A 19492-nucleotide genomic window follows, 5' to 3' on the forward strand; every position below is an offset into this window, starting at 1 on the left:
ACTAAATTTTTTATGATGTCAGAGTGTTTCTCCCTTTGTGGTATGAGGCTTTTGGTTCTGTAAGGGTTTGATTTTTCATAATTCTAAGTATAGAGTTGTATTTTAGTAGTGGTGTTCGCTTAGTTTTGTGTTGTAATCATGTTTTGTCAATTTTCTTTTATTATGTGCCAAATAGAGTAAAAGCATTTGTGAATAGTCTAAAATGTGCTAGTGCTAATTGTCAAACTAAAACTGACTGTGGGCCTTTTTTATCTTTATCCTTCTTTTGAGAATAAAGACCAGTTTCTTCATGATGAAGTTTCATCTTCAGTGTCACATCTTGCAACAAAGGTAAAGATCTATTCTTTGGAAATGTAACATTTAATATCATATATATTTCAGTCCATGTATGTTAGAAAATTGCCAGTTTTTCATGGACAGCTGATTAAGGCACTGATGATTTTATAATTATGTATGATCCTTTGTCATGGGGTTCTCATTGAAGCAATATTTGTAGTGCAGGATTAGGTGGAAAGCTCCCTTATTTCCTCTCATTAATGGGGAGGGGGAAGGTATCTTGTTTGTTTTTTTTTTTTTTTCCCCTCCCAATGATGGCTATTAAAGCGCAAGATGAAAATAAGAAGCCACAGAAATAACTGAAGTCTAAAGAAGCACTAAATTCTAGCTGCAACTGGCAATAAAAACATGAAAAGTAGAAGAGTTTGGGGTTATTTATTCCATTATGTGTAGCTCCACTGTCTCTCTGACCACAAGAGGTTAAGGATTTTATTTTTTATCTCTTTCAGGAAAGAGAAGTAGACATGCAAGTTAAATTTTTTTGCCTTGATATGTGTCCAAGAATCTTCTTTAATGTTCTTAAAATACATTAATAGAAGATGAAAGAAGTGGAAATTATTATGATAAGCTAGAGCTTGTTTTGAAATTCCATAGGTATAAAGAAAACTATTTTAAAATAGGTTCATTAGTGTAATAGGATACTTTACATTAATATGTATAAACTGAACATCTGTCTCTGTTACTTCTTTTTGTTCTACTTCAGATGCAGCATGATTTTTCTTGAAAATAGAAGTCAGATTGTACTATACCTTTTTCTACCCTTTTGAAAAAATATATTCTTTTTTATGAAAACATAAATTACCATATATTTTAGACCAGATGATAAATGTTTAAGGAGACAATCTTAAAACAAACCTATTTTCTATTGAAACGGTTTTTTGCCCCTTTCTTAGTCATTCAGAAAGGCTTGCCAAGTGTGTTCGGACTTAAAAAAACAGAAATGTCACCAGGTATACCGCTGAGCTGCAGAATTTTTGTCTTTTAAACTAAAACCCTCTTGTCATAAAAATGTATTCTCAAAAAGCACTTTATCCTTCTCATCTTCTCTTTCTAGAAACAATTCTCTATTTTATTTGGTTGTTCTCTTGTCTGTCAGTACAGTGATATTCTAGAAGTTCTGAAATTTTAATATGTTAATAAAAGGCTGATGAATTGCATGTGTGGCCTTTCCAGTACACACATGTTGTGAATAAAACAGTCTCAGTGTTGAAACAATATGGTGAGGAGCAACAAAGTTCTTGAAGAAGAAGGTAGTGGATGAGTGGTGTGTGTGCTCCTTAGGGAGACAGTGTTCCTGGTCTGTAAAGCCTGACTTTTAAGACAGTGTTGATGCCCATTTGCAGAGGAAAGCCTTTGACCTGGGTTTGGAGGTCTAAAAGTAGGAGCTAGTCCTAAAGGCTGCAGGTGGAGCTTGGAAAATGGTCTTAGATCCTGCTCTTGCAGGAAGCTGCCTACTGAGCACTGAGGACAGGCTGATTGCAGTGCTGAATTTTTCCAGTTCTCTTACCACTGCTCTCTTGAAAGGGAGGTATAGGTAGTTAAAAAGCCTCGTGACATCTCAAAGTGAGGAACCATGAATGCTGCAGTGGTGATCTGCAACATGCAGAAATCTGGATCCTGTGTTCACACTCTCCCAGATGTCTGAATTAGAGGGTAAGCCCTATAAGGAGTGACTGAGGGAGCTGGGGGTGTTTAGCTTGGAGAAAAGGAGGCTCAGGGGAGACCTTTTACAACTACTTGAATGGAGGTTGTAGCCAGGTGATGGTTGGCCTCTTCTGCCAATTAGCCAGCTACAGGACAAGAGAAAATGGCCTCAAACTTCACCAGGGGAGATTCAAGTTGGACATCAAGAGGAATTTATTCACTAAATGTGTGGTTAAGCATTGAAATGGGCTGGCCAGAGAGGTGGTGGAGTCACCATTCCTGGAGGTGTTCAAGGAAAAATTGAATGTGACACTGAATGCCATGGTCTGGTTAAGCACCTGGTGTTCATTCACAGGTTGGACTTGATCATCTCTGAGGTCTTTTTCAACCTAAATAATTCTATGTTTCAGCCTCAGTCTTTAGGGATCTCACTGCCATGCTCAGCTTTTGAATTAAAAGTACAGTAAAAACTTTATCTGCAGGTGTTTTTAGGCCAGATTTTGAAAAGAGACAAAGTTTTGAGAAACAAAATATATCAAGAACCTTAATGCACACAAATCCATGGAACCTGATGAGATACATTTGTATGTCCTGAGGAAGCTGGTAGAAGTGGCTAAGCCACTGTCCAGCATACTTGAGAAGTTATGGTAATCTGGTGGAGTTCCCACTGACTGGAAAATGGAAAACATGACCCCCATTCTCAAAAAAGGAAATAAAGAAGAACAGGGAACTGCAGACTGGTCAGTCTCATCGGTGTGCCAGGCAGGGTCATGAAGTCAATCCTCCTGGAAACTATAGTAAGGCTAATGAAAAATAAGGAGGAAATTGGTGACTGCCAACATGGCTTCACTAAGGGCAAATCATGCCTGACAAATTTGATGACCTTCTATGACAGTGTTACAGCACTGATGAATGAGAGAAGAACAACTGATGTCATCTCTGTGGACTTGTGTGAAGAATTTGCACAATATCCATGTCTTTAACTGGAGAGACGTGGATTTGACAGGTGGATTGTTCAGTAGATAAGAAGTGGCTGGATGGTCACATGCAAAGAATTGCAGAATTACATTGATGTCCAAGTGGAAACCAGTGACAAGTGACTGATAGATTGGGGTTGGGACCAGGCCTGTTTAACCATCTTTGCTGGGGACATGGGCAGTGGGATTGAGTGCACCCTTGTGGATGGCACAAAATGATGTGATACTGCCAACAAGCTGGAGAGAAGGGATGCCATCCAGAGGGACCTTGACAGGACAGAAATGGGTCTGTGTGAACCTCATGAAGCTCAACAAGGCCAAGTGCTGAGTCCTGCAGCTGGGTCATGGCAGTCCCAAGTACAAGGACAGAGTGTGTGGGGAATGGATTGGGAACAGCCCTGCTGAGGATTCGAGGGTGTTGGTACACAACGAGAACCATTGATCTGCACATCAGAGGCTGGCTGACTTGAGAAAATCCCCACCACCACCAATGCTGTAGTATCTGTAATACAAAGTTGGAGGGGAGTTGGTTTTTGAATTTTGATTATCTTTCTTCTTGCTTGTTTTGAAGAGATTTCCTGTCATGTGGGAAGAAAGCTTCTTTAATTAAAGCTGATTGGTGTTTTTTTAACTGTTAAACACTTAGTTGTAACTGTATTGAATTGTAAGGTACATATATGGAAAATTCTATCTCTAGCTTTTTTATTTTAGCTTCATTTTTTTAGGGGAGGAGTGAGGGAAACTGCAGAAAAACAATAATTTCTTCTCAGTCAACATCAAGAGGAAAATCCATTCTTTTTGTTTATATATATAAAAAATTTCTGCAAGTGTTTTGTGAACTGCCTCTACTTAGCTGGAGAATTTTGATTCACCAGTTGTCAATCCTCCGTGAAAACACTTGTGAAGGTCTGCTGAAACATGGTCCAAATATAAATTTATGGAAATCTCATTTCATACATGCTGAGCAGTGATTTTTTTTTAGGGATTATCTGCTTAACTACGCAATGGTATTGAAAGTGCTGGTTCTCACTGCAGGTGTACAGCAAGAATGCCCTGTAATTGCTCATTTTGCTTGCTAAGACTCTGTCATGTGGCTTGTTCTAGCCCACAGAGAGCGATTTCTGTGTTCCAGAGCCCTGCTGGCCTGGCAGTTGGGAAATAGAAGAGTCTAACAGGAATATCCTGAAAGTACCAGTACTCACTGCTAATGCAGTCAGGGTAAAGCTCAAACTTACCTGAATCTCTTGCTTTGTAAACTGCTTGTCTTGTACCTCTAACTCAGTGATTCAGATCTTGTACAGAATTCAATCAAGCCAAAGAATAATAACTTTTATATCTCTCCCATTATAAGATGTTAATTTGTATTAACCACTTCCATCTAATGCACAAGGTTAGCTGTTTTCAGTTACATTTACACCATCTTCCTCTTTAGTGCATACTCACCTGTACCTGCATACTTCTTTTGTGTGCAATAAACTTTTGAAATTTGCTTTTTGGACTGAACTAATTTAGTTTATACCCAGCTGTTAGTATTCCTGGTTCCCTTTTACCCTAATATTTCATGAAAGTTCTTGCCCTCTAGCAGAGCTCTGATTATCAACTGTTTACCTTTGACAGTAAAATTAAATGAAAAATCTTCATAGTGATGCTTTACTGTTTCCCAGTAGACTCTATGGTTGTTCATTTATTAGGTTTTGTCTGTTTACCTATTATGGGAAGATAGGAGTCATGTAAACATCAGAGTTTGTCGATGTGGTGAAAAATGATGTTATTAAAGTAATTTTTGGTAATAATACCTATCAATTCTGTAGGCGACTTCCAATTTAAGGGGTCTTGACCCCTTATAAAATTCTGGGGAATTTTATAAAGTTAATTATCAGTAGGCATTTGTTCCATGTTTTATCTAAAGAAAGAAAAATTGCAGTCAACGTGTACAATGTATATACAGTTAATTCACTTGAATCAATACAGGTAACAGCTGAAGCCTTATTATGAAGGTTGAGATTAGAGTGAAGCTTAGGGGTTTGGGTGGAGCCATCTTGCATGTACAAAGCTCTGATTATGGAAGAAAGCTGAGAGATGACTGCAATTTTCTGAGAGTGCTTCAGATGTTATAATAGTTGCTGCTGCAGAAAAGGTGATGTTGTCCCTAAATTTCACATGCTTTAATGAATTGATTCTTAGCACTAACCTAAAAGAATGCAAAAAATGAGGGAGTTAGATTTCTGCTGGCTTAAGTAGTTGAACCAGTTTTGCCCAGCATCAGACAGGTACAAAGCCATAGCATAAGGAAGGCAGTATCACTGAGCAAGCAGTGGACTGGGCTGACCTTTTTCAGCAGCAGGATCTGATAAACCAGAGCTGCCACCTTGTGATCCCCTCTCTCTGGGGATCTGTCTGACAGATGGGCACCCATACTGAAGCACTGGCAAAGCAGAGGGAAGAGGAGAGAGCAAGAGGAACAGCAGACAGCTTGACCAGGGATACAGATCACATCCTTTGCATGATGTTCTAGGAGGGACTGCTTGTACTCCCAGTTGCTGAAGATACACTAATTAAATGGCAGCTTTCTCATGGTGGAAAAAATAAGTACTTCATAAGCTATAAGGAGCTAAAGGAAATCAATCTGTGCTCTGGGCTTGAGCTCTTAAGATGCCAGTTGGAACAGAGCATGATGGCTTTTCAGTAGTTTGCCAGGTGATGGATTGATATGTATGTTTAATTTCACTTTTTACTGATTCTTTTAGTTGATTGCACAGGGCATTGCTGCACATGTTTTCACAACCTAAAGAGGAACATACAGGATAAAATTCATTAATTACTGCTCTGATAGGTGTACTCTTTGCTGCCATAGTCAAACTGCTATGAGACGAGTCTGTGTTTCTACTTCAGAGAATACTGAAATGGCATCTTGAGAAGTTTCTGCTTTGTTTCTCATTGACATTTTTGAAAAATAGTAGATTGCAGCATCCAATGTGGTCCTCTAATTCTAATTTGATGTTACAGTTGTAGTCAGTAATAGTGCTCTCTTCCTTAATAGTGGTCTCCTTTTTTTTTAGCTGTCCCATTAGCATTTCACTGATTTTTTTTTTTTTTAACCTGGTTTTGAGTGTACACTGGTTCTGTCAGTCAACTTGGATTTTCAAAGATCACCTACTCCAAGCTTGAGCCCAACCCTTCAGGCAGAGAAAGAAGCAAGGTGGCAGGAGGCATGAACATGATATTCCTGAAAAATCTCAAGCATTAAAGGGAGGCATACCAGAGGTGGAAGCAGGGTCAAGTGACCTGAGAGGAGTATAGATACACTCTTTGGGTATGCAGGGATGGGGTTAGGAAGGAATAAACCCACCTAGAGTGAAATCTGCTGAGCAGCAAGAAAGGGTTCTGCTTGTACACCAGCAGCAGAGAGAGTGTGAAGATGGAGCCTGACTATTCTCAGGGTGCTCAGTGAATGGGCAAGAGGCAATGAGTACAAACTGAAATAGAAAAAATATAATTTAAAAATAAGAAAAATGGTTTTTACCATGAGGGTGGTCAAGCCCTGGAACAGGTTTTTGGAGAGGTTGTGGATTCTCCAGCTGTGGAGATACTCAAAACCTGACTATCCATGATCCTTAGAAATCTGCTGAGGGTGACCCTGCTTTGAGCAGTGGGGTTGGACTAGATGGTCTCCAGAGGTCCTTTCCAGCTGTAAATGCTATGTAATTATGTGAATTCTGGATGTTGAATTATTTTTCCATAGGGAAAAGTAGTTTAAAGATTTGAGAATATACTCAGGTCAGTTGCATTTATAAACCTTCTAGAAAATTTTAGGAGTAGTACTTTTGTGTAGAGAGTTACATCATAAAAATGAAATACGGAGCTTCTGCTGGTAGATTGATGCTTTAAGACCATATCAGTACTGTGTTTTCATACTCTGCATAACTTTAATAGTTTTACATAAACAAGTCTCCAGTGTGGTGAGGAGTCAGCTTACTGAAGTGTCATCTTTACTTACTGACCTTTCCTTGCTATCCATTGCAAGGAAACTAATTTTTCTGGAATATGGGTCTTTCTCCAGGTGCTCTGTAAGATTGTAAGTGATTCCCAGCTGACTTACATTCTGGCAATCTGTGACTGTGGCAACAGGAGACGGTGTTCAGGGAGAACATGGCTGGTGTCTAGGGCTTCTTCCTCTAACATCAAGAATCATTGTTTTGAGTCATTAGAGGATGCACCCCTTTAAATAGGAGGTATTCATTTATGGATCTCTTGTCTGAATGTGTCTAATTCTTCTTGTGATGGTTCTCAGCACTTTTTGGCTATGCAGCTGCTGCATGTCAAATAGTTCCAGGAAATGGTAACTTCAAGATCTTCCAGAGCTGTACCTACCAGCTGATACAGCTGTAGCTGTTCCAGCTGCACTTGTCAGTTGGTTACAAGTGTTTAAAAAACTCTGAAAAGAAACATGGAAATGCAGCAGGCGCTTCTGAGGAATTTTGTTATTATGTGTCACTACATGACAGCAGTAGTCAAAAAACAAGATTGTTGTCTTGAAAACAGTTCAGTCATTGCAAAAAACCTGGAAGTGTGTATTTGTATGTGTGTATGTATTTGATCTCCTCCTTCACTAAGGTTTAAATTCTGGAGTATGCTACCACTGAGAAGACAATCAAGGGGGAGCTGTTTGCTCCCGGTCGGTGGAATGAAAAGATATTTCAGGAAATCAGTGCCAGTGCAGGCAGGTGTAGAGGAGGAGACCTAGGCGTGGTAGACAGAGGTTCTGGTTTTACTCTTGCATTTCCTGGTTTCTTTCAGCTTAGATTGTTTAATATGTAGTAGGCTTTGTGGAATGAGTTGTATCACATATTGGCAAAATATGGTTTACTTGGACATTGGTGTTCTTATGCAGATTATCTGAGAGCGTTTCCTTCAGAAACCCCAAATAAGGAAACAGGAGAAGTGTATCTTAAATGTTTAGTGTACATTTCTCCTAAGGACTAGTTGAGAGAAGAATACATCAGTTGCAATCTGATCGTTAGATTCTACCAAATGCCATGGACATGAAAGTATGGGAGGAATGGTACAATGTGTATGTAGATAGTGATTTATAGATAGTGATTTACATACAGGTAGAAAGAGTGCAGAGCTTGTAAAGGTTTATCTGAAGACCTGCACATGCTATCTGCTTATCAATAAATAAAATTTTTGTCATTGTTATTCTTAAAGATATCTGTGAATCAGAATTGGACAAATGAAATGGAATTTAAAAAAATCTAAAGTTAAAAAATATGGAAAGCTTCTGGCTAGATATAGGTACTTGTTTGTTTGTTTGTTTGTAGGATTGCTTGGGTATCCAGACAGTGCAGCAAAGGTTGGGATTGCATTGGCAAACTATGTATGATGTTCTAGATTAAAGAAGGTGTATGTACAGGTATATCCTTTTTGTTATATTGAGTGTGTTTGTACAAATGCTTCTCTCCAAGCATTTCATCAATGTTTTTCTTTAAAGGCACATATAAATTCAGTTAAGCCTGTTCTATGTCTTAAATTGCTATCTGAAAACTAGTAACAAGGTGGTTCTGTTTTTTTATAATCAGAAATTCATTAGGTGGAAATGACTTGATGGAACATCATTTTTGAAAGAAGACAGCTTATCTATGAATTGCATCAACCAGTTTAAAGGGGAAAAGAGTTTTTAAGTGCAACTTGTAGCTGTGTTTTTGCCTATGGTAGCAAAGGTTCCTTCCCAAAGAGGCCTGGATTCCCTTCTTACTGTGATACATGAAAATGGAGCCGAGCTGTACTCAATGACATCACAAAGCCAAGGTCTTGCTCAGCAGAGGAAGAGCTCTTGCTGCAGTAACTGGACCAGCTCTTTTCCCAAGCACAGCCATCCTCTGCAGTGTGTGGAGTCCCTCACTGCCAGCAGCTCCACGTGCAGGAGACAGCAATGACATCCTGTCAGCCCCAGTGCCAGCCGTGGCTGTCCCACCTCCCACTCTGTGCCTGTGAGGCTGCCACTCACACTGATGGGCATTTCTTCTCTGTGCAGGTTCAAGGTGCAACTTTCCGCGGTTGGAAGGAAGTGACGTCCATGTTCAATAAAGATGATGAGCAACAATTGCTAGCAGGATGCAAGTCTCCAAAATCCAAAGGGTGAGTAAAACCATTGGGTCTACCTGCTATTAAAATACAGTCACTGGAACAGAAAATAGCTGTGCAAAGTAATGGAGCTGGATGCTGAGAAACAGCAGTGTCCAGCTGATGGAAGTCAAACTGACACAGGTTTATGGGCAAAGCTGTATTTACATTAAGGTTACAATGAATAAGCCCTGCTGTATTAGGAGAGGAGAGATGATGTTTTTAACGTTTTTAGGTTTGCCAGGAAGAAAAAGGAATTTAGCTGCATAGTAATTTTTTTACTGTAGAAAAGTAGTAAAAGCTTGTGAGTAAAAGGGTCATTCTCACGCTTTCACTTTCCTCTTAGGGATTAATTATGGTTGAGTTTACAAATTCCTTTTTTTTACACACCTTACTCTCTCTTTTGAAGTCTTACTGCACCTAGAAAGGTTAAGTGGACTAGCTGTACTAGGGTCTGCAAGTGTTCCCTTGGCAATGAGCTGTGTTTTGGCTCAGTTGTGTGCTGGTACAGTGAGAGCAGCTCCCTGGACAGAACACGCTTCCAGGACAAACCATCTTCCTGTTACAAGTGTCTGTAGGCTTTACCTACACATGCTGCCTTACTACCTTGTTTGCAAACCAAATATACCACATAGCAGTAGATCTGTTCCTGCCAAGTATTAGCTGTGATAAGACTTGCTGCAGCAGGCTTTGTCTCCAGTTTGCTTTGAAATAAATGTGTTTCAGAATGCAAGTGTATATATATGCATGTAGGGGGTGTATGTATATAAATAAACAATTCAGAATATAAATCCATATATTTTATTTCCATTGGAGCTTGTTCCATAAAACTTCCCAAAAGTTCCCACCTACTATCCTTGTGCAATTTTATGGGTGTAATTAAGATGCTAGGCTCCTGTAATAATGCTTTTCAGTGCTTTGCTTTGATGCTGAATGTAAGAATCAAGTAATACAGCGAAGAGAGCAGAAGTATGGTAACAGAGTTACCACCTATGTAGAAACCTGTTTTGGTATTACTGTGAGAACTGCCTGTTTTTCAAGTTTGGGATACTTTAATTATATACCACGATTTTTACTTTGTTTTTAAAGACACGTGCAAGTTTTAAGTGTGCTGTTAACAAGATACAAGAAAATTCTTTGGAGTCTGTGGCTGGTTTTAGGAAGATAAAAATTCTGAGAAATCATTAATTCAAAATCCAGTAAAGGAAAAGTGATTTTTAAGGGTATTTGTTGAGTTGCTTCTGTTTAAGTATGACAGAACTAAGCTTTCATTAATGGAACAAAGCTTTTTTTAATACAAATGTGTTAAAGAGATCCAATGGTGGGTTTAGTTGTTCGTAAGGAATTGATATGCCACTACAGATAATGTTTTCATTTTGCTTTTTAGGTCATTAATGCCTAAAGGTTGTGTCTTTCACCCCTGGTGCTCAACCTTTCCTTGTGGCCCATTATATGATTATATACATAATCATCCATATAAAGTTATGGATAAACACTTGACATTCTGTAGTTTAAATATTTCATGCTGTAGAATTATTCAGGTTGAATGTTGTTAATGGGATAAGAAAAGTAATAATATGAGTAGCTTTTCAAATGTCTGAGAGAGAAGTTACAGTTATCTTTTGGGTTTGGGAGGGGGATTTTGAGAGTTCATACAAGAAATACAAAACAGCTGTTTTCACATTATTGTGTGGATCTTCATGAAAATGTTAATAAAAAGCCTGGTATCTTCAAAGTCCTAATACTGTGTACATCAACTATTTTAGGGAATAAGGTTTAACTGGCAAGATGATAACAGGTATATGAAACTGAGTAACATAGTGAGTGTTAAATCTGGTGTCAGAACATTTTCATATTCCTTCTACTATTGTATCCCTAGGTTTTTTTTAATTTGTTTTTGTTTGTTTGTTTTGTTTGGTTAAACTCATAAATTGTTCAAATACATCCTAAAATACTTTGTACATTTCCAAAGGCAGCTCGGTGGAATTCACCCCACAGGAATGGGGTGGGGATGGTGATATGTCAATTCTCTTATAATAGAAAATGATCATACTTAATCCTCTTCTGATTTATCACTGCAAGATTCTGCTGTGTTTAGGTTTGTGAGGGTGCTTTTATTGAAGCTGACAGCAATGGATGTGCTGCCACAGGCTGACAATGATTAGTACTCCTTACTGTAGAACATCATTTAATTGAATGTTTATTAATAACTACTACATACATTGTTAAATTAAGGAATTAATCATTACATCATTGTTATTTTCTAGAACAAACCTAAAATTAAAGGAAGAGATGAAGTCTGAAAAGAAGCCAGGTTTTTGGGACAGTCTGGTGATAAAGCAGAATGTTCCATCTAGGAAACCAGATGAGATTGAGGGATGGGAACCACCACAGATTACCACTGCTGACTCTACCAGTGATGCAGCAACTCCTTTAAGTGACTATACAGCCTGGTCAGGCTGGGAAGATGAAACCAAAGGCTCCACAAAATACACAAACCTGGCCAGCTCAGGAAACAGTTCCAGGTGGAGTATCAAATCAGCTGGAAAGCTGGTTAGTATTAGACGTCAAAGCAAAGGTAACCTTACTGACAACTGGGAAGAACTAGAATGATACTGGTAATGTGAAATACTTTATACATAAGAAGAGAACAGTTCCATGATTTATTCACATGTTTAAACCAAAATAAAATCTGCTCAATATTGCACCTTTATACAGTACTTTGTTTTAAGATTGTTACAGATTTTTGCTCACCTGATAGTAAATTTTCTTATTACATTGTTATAGCTATGTTTTCCACACTGAAAAAGAAGTAGAGAATCTATTTTGTGCCTATATTTCACATTTAGACTCTGAAGTATGCCAGATAGTTGGTTTTACCAAAAAAAATGTAATTCCTTAGTGAATGTATACACTGGTTGTAAATTTGACTGCCTTATGAAGGAACTTCTCCTAGCTTGAGGTCCTGCTTCTTTTCTGGTATTTGAGGGCCATTCAAAATTTTAGTTTTGATGCTGTCCCTTTTTAACTAAGCATACCAATCTGCCACTGGCAGGGAGAGTGCTTGTACTTGGTACTGTTTTCCAAATCTTCAGCCCAGCATATGCTTCAGCTTGTGCATACAAGATGCTTACTGTCACATTGTTCTGTACTCTGTGTGACATGGGGAGATACTATTCTGATGTAATTCCTTCCAGTACAGGATTGTCACCAATAGTCGGGTCAAATGGGGCTTCCAGTTTTTGGGGTGTTCTTGCATTTTGGATTTTTTTTCTCCTGTGTTTTTTTAATTTTTTTTTTCATTTGGGTTGTTGTTTTTTGTTTTATTTTGATTTTATTTGGTTGGTTTGAGTTTTTTTAATATTGAACTTTTTTGACAAAGCTAAGTTTCTCAGTTTTTAAGATGCATGTTATGCCAAAAATAGAAATGATTGAAAATTTGGAAAACACCATTGAGTAAAGTGTAAAATGGTCTCGATATTCTGGGGGAATATTGAATCTGGATATTGGAATAAGTTGCTTTTTATGGAAGGGCATAGGTTTTTATTTCTCTACAATATCTGATCCTTGTTCTACAACTACAAACAACTTTTTTGGTTTTGACTGTTTTTCTTTCTTCCCACGGCATAAGCAATGATCAGATTATATTCTGACATTTTCAGGGTAGCTGAGTAACTGAGCCATTGCAAGTATGTGCATGCACACAACTTCTGAAGCATTTTTGTTGAAAAGTTCCATCTTATTAGCTACTGATACTTTGATTGTTTTGGTAAAAGAAGATGAAATGTTAAACTTGAGATTTGAAATGTATATATGACTAATAAAAGTGCCTCTTTTTAGCATATTGTCTCTCACTAGTGGTGCAGCTGATGTCAGATCCAAAGTTAGTTTCTGTTTTGTTGATATGACCCACACAAAGACTACTGTAACATTCATGAATAAAAATCAAACCAAAAGTTTCATAAGAAATGAACAGTAGGCCTTTTCTTTCCCGATTGTTGAACTGGTGGAACAGAACAGAAATTGTCTAGCAATATGGCCAGTGCAGTTGGAAGATGAAGCTAGCATGAAAATCAGCATTTTTACAAGAAAGCATAGACCTTTATATAACAGATGTCTTGTAAACATATTTTTGCAAGAATCTTATGCTGATGAAAAGGGATGCATGCAATTTTTTTCTAAGCTTGTTTCTGTTACTGCCACATGACTCCTCCCTTAGCTCTCTCCTTCTCCTCTCTCCTCCAATTCATGTATAGTTTTCTGGCTTGCAGTTCCTGCATAGCTGTTTTTTGGAGATTGCTGCTGTGATGTGCCTGGAGGGAAACTGTAGCAAAATAGTTTTAGTTGGTTGAGGTTTTTTTCCCAATATTGATAGGATGCTAAAAGACATTGTTCTTAAGTTTACAAAAAAGAACAGTGCTTTTTGTGCTACAAAACAGAATCTTGCAACTGGCGAATATACTTGTAAAATTTGCATTAGATATTAAAAATTATTAATGGGGAAAAAAAGGTTAGCATTTATATTGCATTGTTTAGTCTGTGAGTAAACTCTGGTTTTGCCTTGGGCAAATATGTATACTGAGGTTAATTATAGAAAGGATTAGTATTCTTGGGTAAAGTATGCTGCATTTTATAGTTTATGGATTACCCTCTAAGGCATGAGCTAGTTTTTAATTTGGTTGTTGATGCTGATCTGAAAGAACAGAAAAAGATCTGTTAGCAACCCTTAATATTTTGCTCTCAAAGATGGACTGAGAACTTTTAATTTCACTCCTGAAGAAACTTTATACTGTGACCAGTAAGGGTTTTGCCTTGCACATTATACTGTCAAGTGCCTGTTTCTCACCTTGATAATGTGTTTGATGCACAGCTTAACTGCAACCTTTTTCAATTTGTTTTTAGATGTATGGTAAAGAATATGCTCACAAATCTGAAGCCTATTATAAAACAAAAGTGAGAATTTGAGATATGTAAAATTCCAGTTTCACTCCTAGTGATGAAAGTTTTGGTGCGCTTTTTAAGTGATATTTCCTCAGAAAAAAAAAACGTTTTAAGGATGAACATTATTAAATTTAATATAATTTATTGTTATGCTTTAATAATGTATTTGTCTGTTGAGAGCTCACTGGTGTGAGCTTTCCTTCTCTCATGTTTATAAATGTGTCTGAATTTTCAGAATGGGGTCCTTTCATCTTTTACCTTTGTTAGATGCTTAACTACATTAAATGTTATGAGCTTAAGCTATACACAGCTCCATATGTGGAATAAGTGTAGAATATGTCCCTTAATATTTGTTTTGAAATTGCATTTCAATCTATGTGAAATGTTTTAGAAGAAGGTAGCATTAAGATTGTATGATAAGATTGCACAAAATAAAATATAGTTTATATTGCTTTCTCGTAGCCAATCTGCATGATCGTTGGCGTGGTTTTAACGGGAATTAAAAGCTTTGTGTGGCTGTTACTAGTCACTTAGCTCTGAGCAAAGTTCTTTCTGAGTATTTTTATTTATTAGCATCATTTGCAAAAAGAAAAGTAGTATTTTCCATATGAATAAAGATTTAGTTTGAACTGAAATGCCTTATTCTTTGACTTTTTTTGGTCCCACTTTATTTGTCATGTGAATATGTTTACATTTGCTTGGACAGTTTTGGCCACCACAATATAAGAAAGATAATTAAGCTACTAGAAAATGTTCAAAGGGGGGTGACAAAGATGGGGAAGGGCTTTGAGGTGAAATTGTATGAGGAGCTGTGGAGGGCACTGGGTCTGTTCAGCCTGGAGGAGACTGAGGGGAGACCTCAGTGCAGTTACAGCTTCTCGTGGGGGGAAGAGGAGGGACAGACCCTGATCTCTGCTCTGTGGTGACAGTGACAGGACCTGAGGGAATGGCCTGAAGCTGTGTCAGGGCAGGTTTAGGTTGGGTATCAGGAAAAGGTTCTTCATCCAGAGAGTGGCTGGGCACTGAAACAGCTCCCCAGGGAAATGGTCACAGCACCAGCCTGACAGAGATCAAGGAGCATTTGGACAGTGCTCTTGGGCACATGGTGTGACTCTTGGGGATGGTGCTGTGCAGGGACAGGAACTGGACTCAGTGATCTTTGTGGGTCCCTTCCAACCCAGCTGATTCTGTGATATCCCTTGCATCATTGTAGAGCATGGCCAAGAAAGTGATAGCAGGGTTTGCCCAAACTGTGAATCGTGCCATCTTGGAATTTGCAGCATCCTAGATTTAAAGCACCAGACACTGCTTTTGCAGTGGCAAGAATTCATTGGTTTCAACAAACTAAAAATATTTTGGTGTATTGGTATTTTTTGGTTTAAAATGTTGTGGGGTTTTTTTGAGAGTTTTCTGTTTGTTTGGTTTTTTTTTTTTTTTAACTTACTGGCTGTTGTGAAAGGTTGGGCAGAGCAGCATTTTTTCCCTGAAGATTTCCCAGCTACGTGTAGAGTGGAGGACCTGAAACACTTTTGCACACACTGGCCCCCTAACAAGGTGGGACCTGCATGGCCTGGCCTGTGACATGTGAGCAGCAGCCACTGCTGCTTCCAGTGGAGCAGCTGCAGAAGGAAGTTTATTGTTAGTCTCTCATTCGTTCACTCCAGTCTGCTGGCTTTGTGGTTGTCTATACAGAATCAGCAGGGAACATTTAGGCAAGATGTTTCTTGCCATAGTGTGTGAAGTAGCTAAACCTTAAAATTTCATTCATGCAAGTTATATTCTTAGGGGGGGAAATAAAAGACTATATTGACACACCTCTGAGTATGCACAGGTGGGTCAGATGCACAGCTAGGCAGGTGAAAGGAAGTGGAAGGACCTGCATTTCCAGACCTTGAGCAGACAAAGACCCTGTTGAATTTTGAGCATAGATGTTCCTATAGCCCAGGTGAATTTGGCCTGGCATCTATCTCAATTTCTGAAACTTTTCAAAATGCTTGTTATCATGTGGGAATCTTGGATGACAAAACTGTAGGTCATGTGCAGTCTGAAAGCATGAAAGTGCATGTTATTTAGCTGTTTCTTGCATATCCAAACTATTTGTGCTAATTTGTGTTGGTTTGTTTGATTCCTTTTCTCTGAGTGCCTGCTACTTTGTTTCTGGTGTATCTGGGAAATAAAACCAGTACTGTGAAGAAGAAAAGTAATTTCCTAAAAGGCTTATCATCAGTGACAGTTGGCAAAGGTGTGTATCATGTGTCTCAAAAATTTCTTGTAGCATGACTGGTTTGTACAATACAAGACAGGGAATCAAACGTATAGGCAAAAAAAGCCAGTTTAGAAATAAAAAGGAGAGAATTATATTTATTGTAAGTGCCATCAGCATCATAGCAAAAAATAATCCTGCTTCTATAGTTACAAAGAAATAAAGAATATGAAAACAATAAAAAAAGAATATAAATAATAGGAATTTATATGAAATATATAATAGTAAACAAAGTGTAGGGAAATTATGGTTTTTCACATGGTCTCTAATGACTGTTATCACTGGTAATTAAAAAAATACCTGCTCTGTACTTGAGGAGAAATTTTTCCTATACTGTGTCTAGCAATTACTGAAAGATGCAAGAAAGTGAGACTCTTCTTTTTGAGGCCATAACAATTTGGTAAAAGCTTGGGTGGCATTTAAATTTTTCTTGCTCTTGAGACCCAAATAACACTACTGGAAGCTTAGTAACACATTTTGAACTATGAGTTGACTACTGGAAAAGAAAAATGATCATTCTTTGCATAGAAAAGTTTACAGCTGTGTTTTCTGAGACTGGTTTGTCCACTTCTGAAAACAATCATGTGATATTTTGCTTTCTCTGATTTTTGCTCTAGCTCTTTGTACTGAGGAGACTGAACAGATGAGTTTAAGTAATTTTTCAGAGAATTGGCTGGTTTAATTGAGATTGTATAGTAAAATGTATCAGATTTGATACAGAAATATTCCTGTGAATCAGCAATGTCTTTTGGCCTTTTTTATCTTGTACCTTTTTCCTTAAAACCCCTAAATGCTGTGGTCTTGACCATCTTGTTTGTCCAGGACTCTTGGATTCTCTACAAGGTTACACTGCTAAATTCTTCTGGTATTTGAGGGATGGAGGAAACTGTGTGGTGTGTGTTTGTGCTGGAGAAAGGAAGGGAGACCAATGTATCCTGACACCAAGTACTGTACCTGTCATATTATTTTTTTTCTGCTAAAGCTTACTTTCTAAAGCTTTCTAAATATGCAAGATGATTAATGTTAATTATTCTTTGATTTATTTTTGTATTTTTGTACTTTTATTTTGTACTTTTTAGAAGGGGTCACACATGCAAAGACATCCTGATTACATGAAGACACACTTTGGTGTTTCTCTCAAGACCAACACCTCCCTTTAAGGCTGAAATGCCTTCAGTTTTGGTAGTGCCTGTAAACAGTTTATCTTTTGAGCATTTGGACAGAAACTTGGCAACCAACATTTGATAGGACAAAAAAAGGAAAACAAGTCAAGCATCACTTCCCATTAGGAAGTAAACCATTGTTTGATGGGATGAAGCACAAGATTCCCAGGAGTCATATTACAGATAGAGTAAATCTGCACACAGGGTTACTTTGAAAGTTAGACACTTAATGAAAAATAGACATGATCTTTTTTTCATTTTATAAACTAATCCTTAAGTGCAGTAACCCATTTGCACAGCATGGCTGCCTCAGTGCTCCCTGCCTGAGAGCCAGACTATTGTGGGCCAGGGTGAGCAGCAGCTGCAGCCACAGTGCAGGATCTGAGCTCCTGAGCTGTGCAGTGAGGACTGGATGCCCTGGAAAGGGCTTGCAAGACCAGGGAAAGAGTTGATGGTCTGGCACTGAGGAATGAAGCACACTATAAGAAGTCCAGAACATCTGGGAATGTTCTTACAGCTGTTAGTACCAATATTTACTATTAGGCCAGGTGTTCCTATTCAAGACCAGGACTTTTGGCTTTTGATGAGCAACTGAAAGAAACATCCCCTGAGCAAAGGTACAAACAGCAAGTTCTGTTTGTTTGTAGTATTAGTGCTCTTCAACTTCCACCAAACACTTATCCAGATTTATTCCATACTACTCTGCCTATAAATTAGACTAAGTTGATAAAAAATGTAGAAGGTGAGTGCAGGTGGCCAAAGAAACATAGGATCAGCAGAAAGCGTATGGGCAGCTTGCAGCAAGAGTTTAAGTGGTGGTAGGATTAATTTACTGCAGTGAGGGGGCTGAACTAGGCCCTGGAGCAACACCCATCCTTAGTGGTGGTCTCGCTTCTGCCCACGGCTGCTTAAACATGGTCAGGCTTCAGTATAAGAGCAGGGGAAGGGCACAGGATCAGGCTGTTCACTGTGCAGCTGTGTAAGCAAAAACAGCAGAGCTGCAGCCTGGGATATGCAACTGCAGGAGCTGCTGCATTATGGTCAAGCATATCTGGCTCTAGTGAAAATGTTGCCAAAATTTTTATTCATCAAATTTATAAATTCACCAAGTTCTAAGGGGATACCATTGAGTTCAGAAGGGAGTGCAGGATTGCAGCTTTAAAGGTTTCCAGTAGGAATAGGGCTAAAAATAATGGCTGTGTCTAAGAGAATAATAGGGACCAAAATTTTGTTCTATATCTTGAATGCTATCTCTATAGCATTATGTGGGAATGATAACTGACTTTAGCAAACAAGTTATTCTTCCATTATTGTTTTTCTATAAATACTATAGAAAAATAGCATTCAAGTGGGAAGAGCATATAAAAATCAAGTAAGTAAATTTTAGAATTAAGTGGTGGCTGTTGGTGTAGGCCCTGAAAATTGTTAGAAAAACTTTCAGCTGAAGGCACAATGACTATAAAGTGCAACAAATACCAAAACTGAACATGTTTTATTCATAGTTGTAGAAGAACGTACACATAACCTTGCAGGAAATAAGCATTACCATCATATCTGACAGATAGAAGGACAGGTCTGTGTGTGACACAGAGGATTGCCAATGGGAATCAACAGAAAGGAACCCACCCTTACTCTCACCTCTCATGTTCTGATCCACTTATCTGTCATGTCCTTCAATAGACATTTTAAGCATTAATGGTAACCCTCATCCTACCAAACTTTATAGGAATGTTTGCTGGGAATTATGTTCCAGTGTCCTTGAGGGGCTGGACCTGAGCCTTGCAGATGGAAGTATAAGAACAAGACAAGCAAATAGCATAATCAGCTAATGCTTCAGTTCTAAACTCTGATTTAACAACTGTCTCCAAACACTTGATACTGATTTATTTAATGCAGGTATCTATCTATCTGCCAATTCAAGCAACTTTAGTTGGATATTAAGGGTCTAGCCTTCCTCTAAGTTCTTTGCAAATGATGGAGCTGTAAATATGCTAATTTGTGCACCATGAAATCCAAAACATGCTGCTGTTCGCCATCTCACCTGC

The 19492-nt window shown here is 38.3% G+C and overlaps 1 protein-coding gene across 3 annotated transcripts in view; it reads left to right on the forward strand.

The window, feature by feature from the left end:
- The window catches only part of TDRP (testis development related protein), a 26831-nt gene extending 12175 nt beyond the window's left edge, over nt 1–14656 (forward strand). The window contains exons 2-6 of one of the 3 annotated variants that reach the window (XM_088162347.1): nt 271–330; nt 7894–7898; nt 8786–8843; nt 8953–9095; nt 11348–14656. In XM_088162347.1, the coding sequence (XP_088018473.1) occupies nt 271–330; nt 7894–7898; nt 8786–8843; nt 8953–9095; nt 11348–11693 (612 nt within the window). In that variant the 3' untranslated portion in view covers nt 11694–14656. The remainder of the gene's footprint in view (nt 1–270; nt 331–7893; nt 7899–8785; nt 8844–8952; nt 9096–11347) is intronic. The other 2 variants (XM_088162346.1, XM_014869466.2) reach the window with 2 other exon arrangements.
- Nucleotides 14657–19492: the final 4836 nt, after the last annotated feature.

Source organism: Sturnus vulgaris, chromosome 3, assembly GCF_052056855.1.
Source record: "Sturnus vulgaris isolate bStuVul1 chromosome 3, bStuVul1.hap1, whole genome shotgun sequence".
Lineage (NCBI taxonomy): Eukaryota > Metazoa > Chordata > Aves > Passeriformes > Sturnidae > Sturnus > Sturnus vulgaris.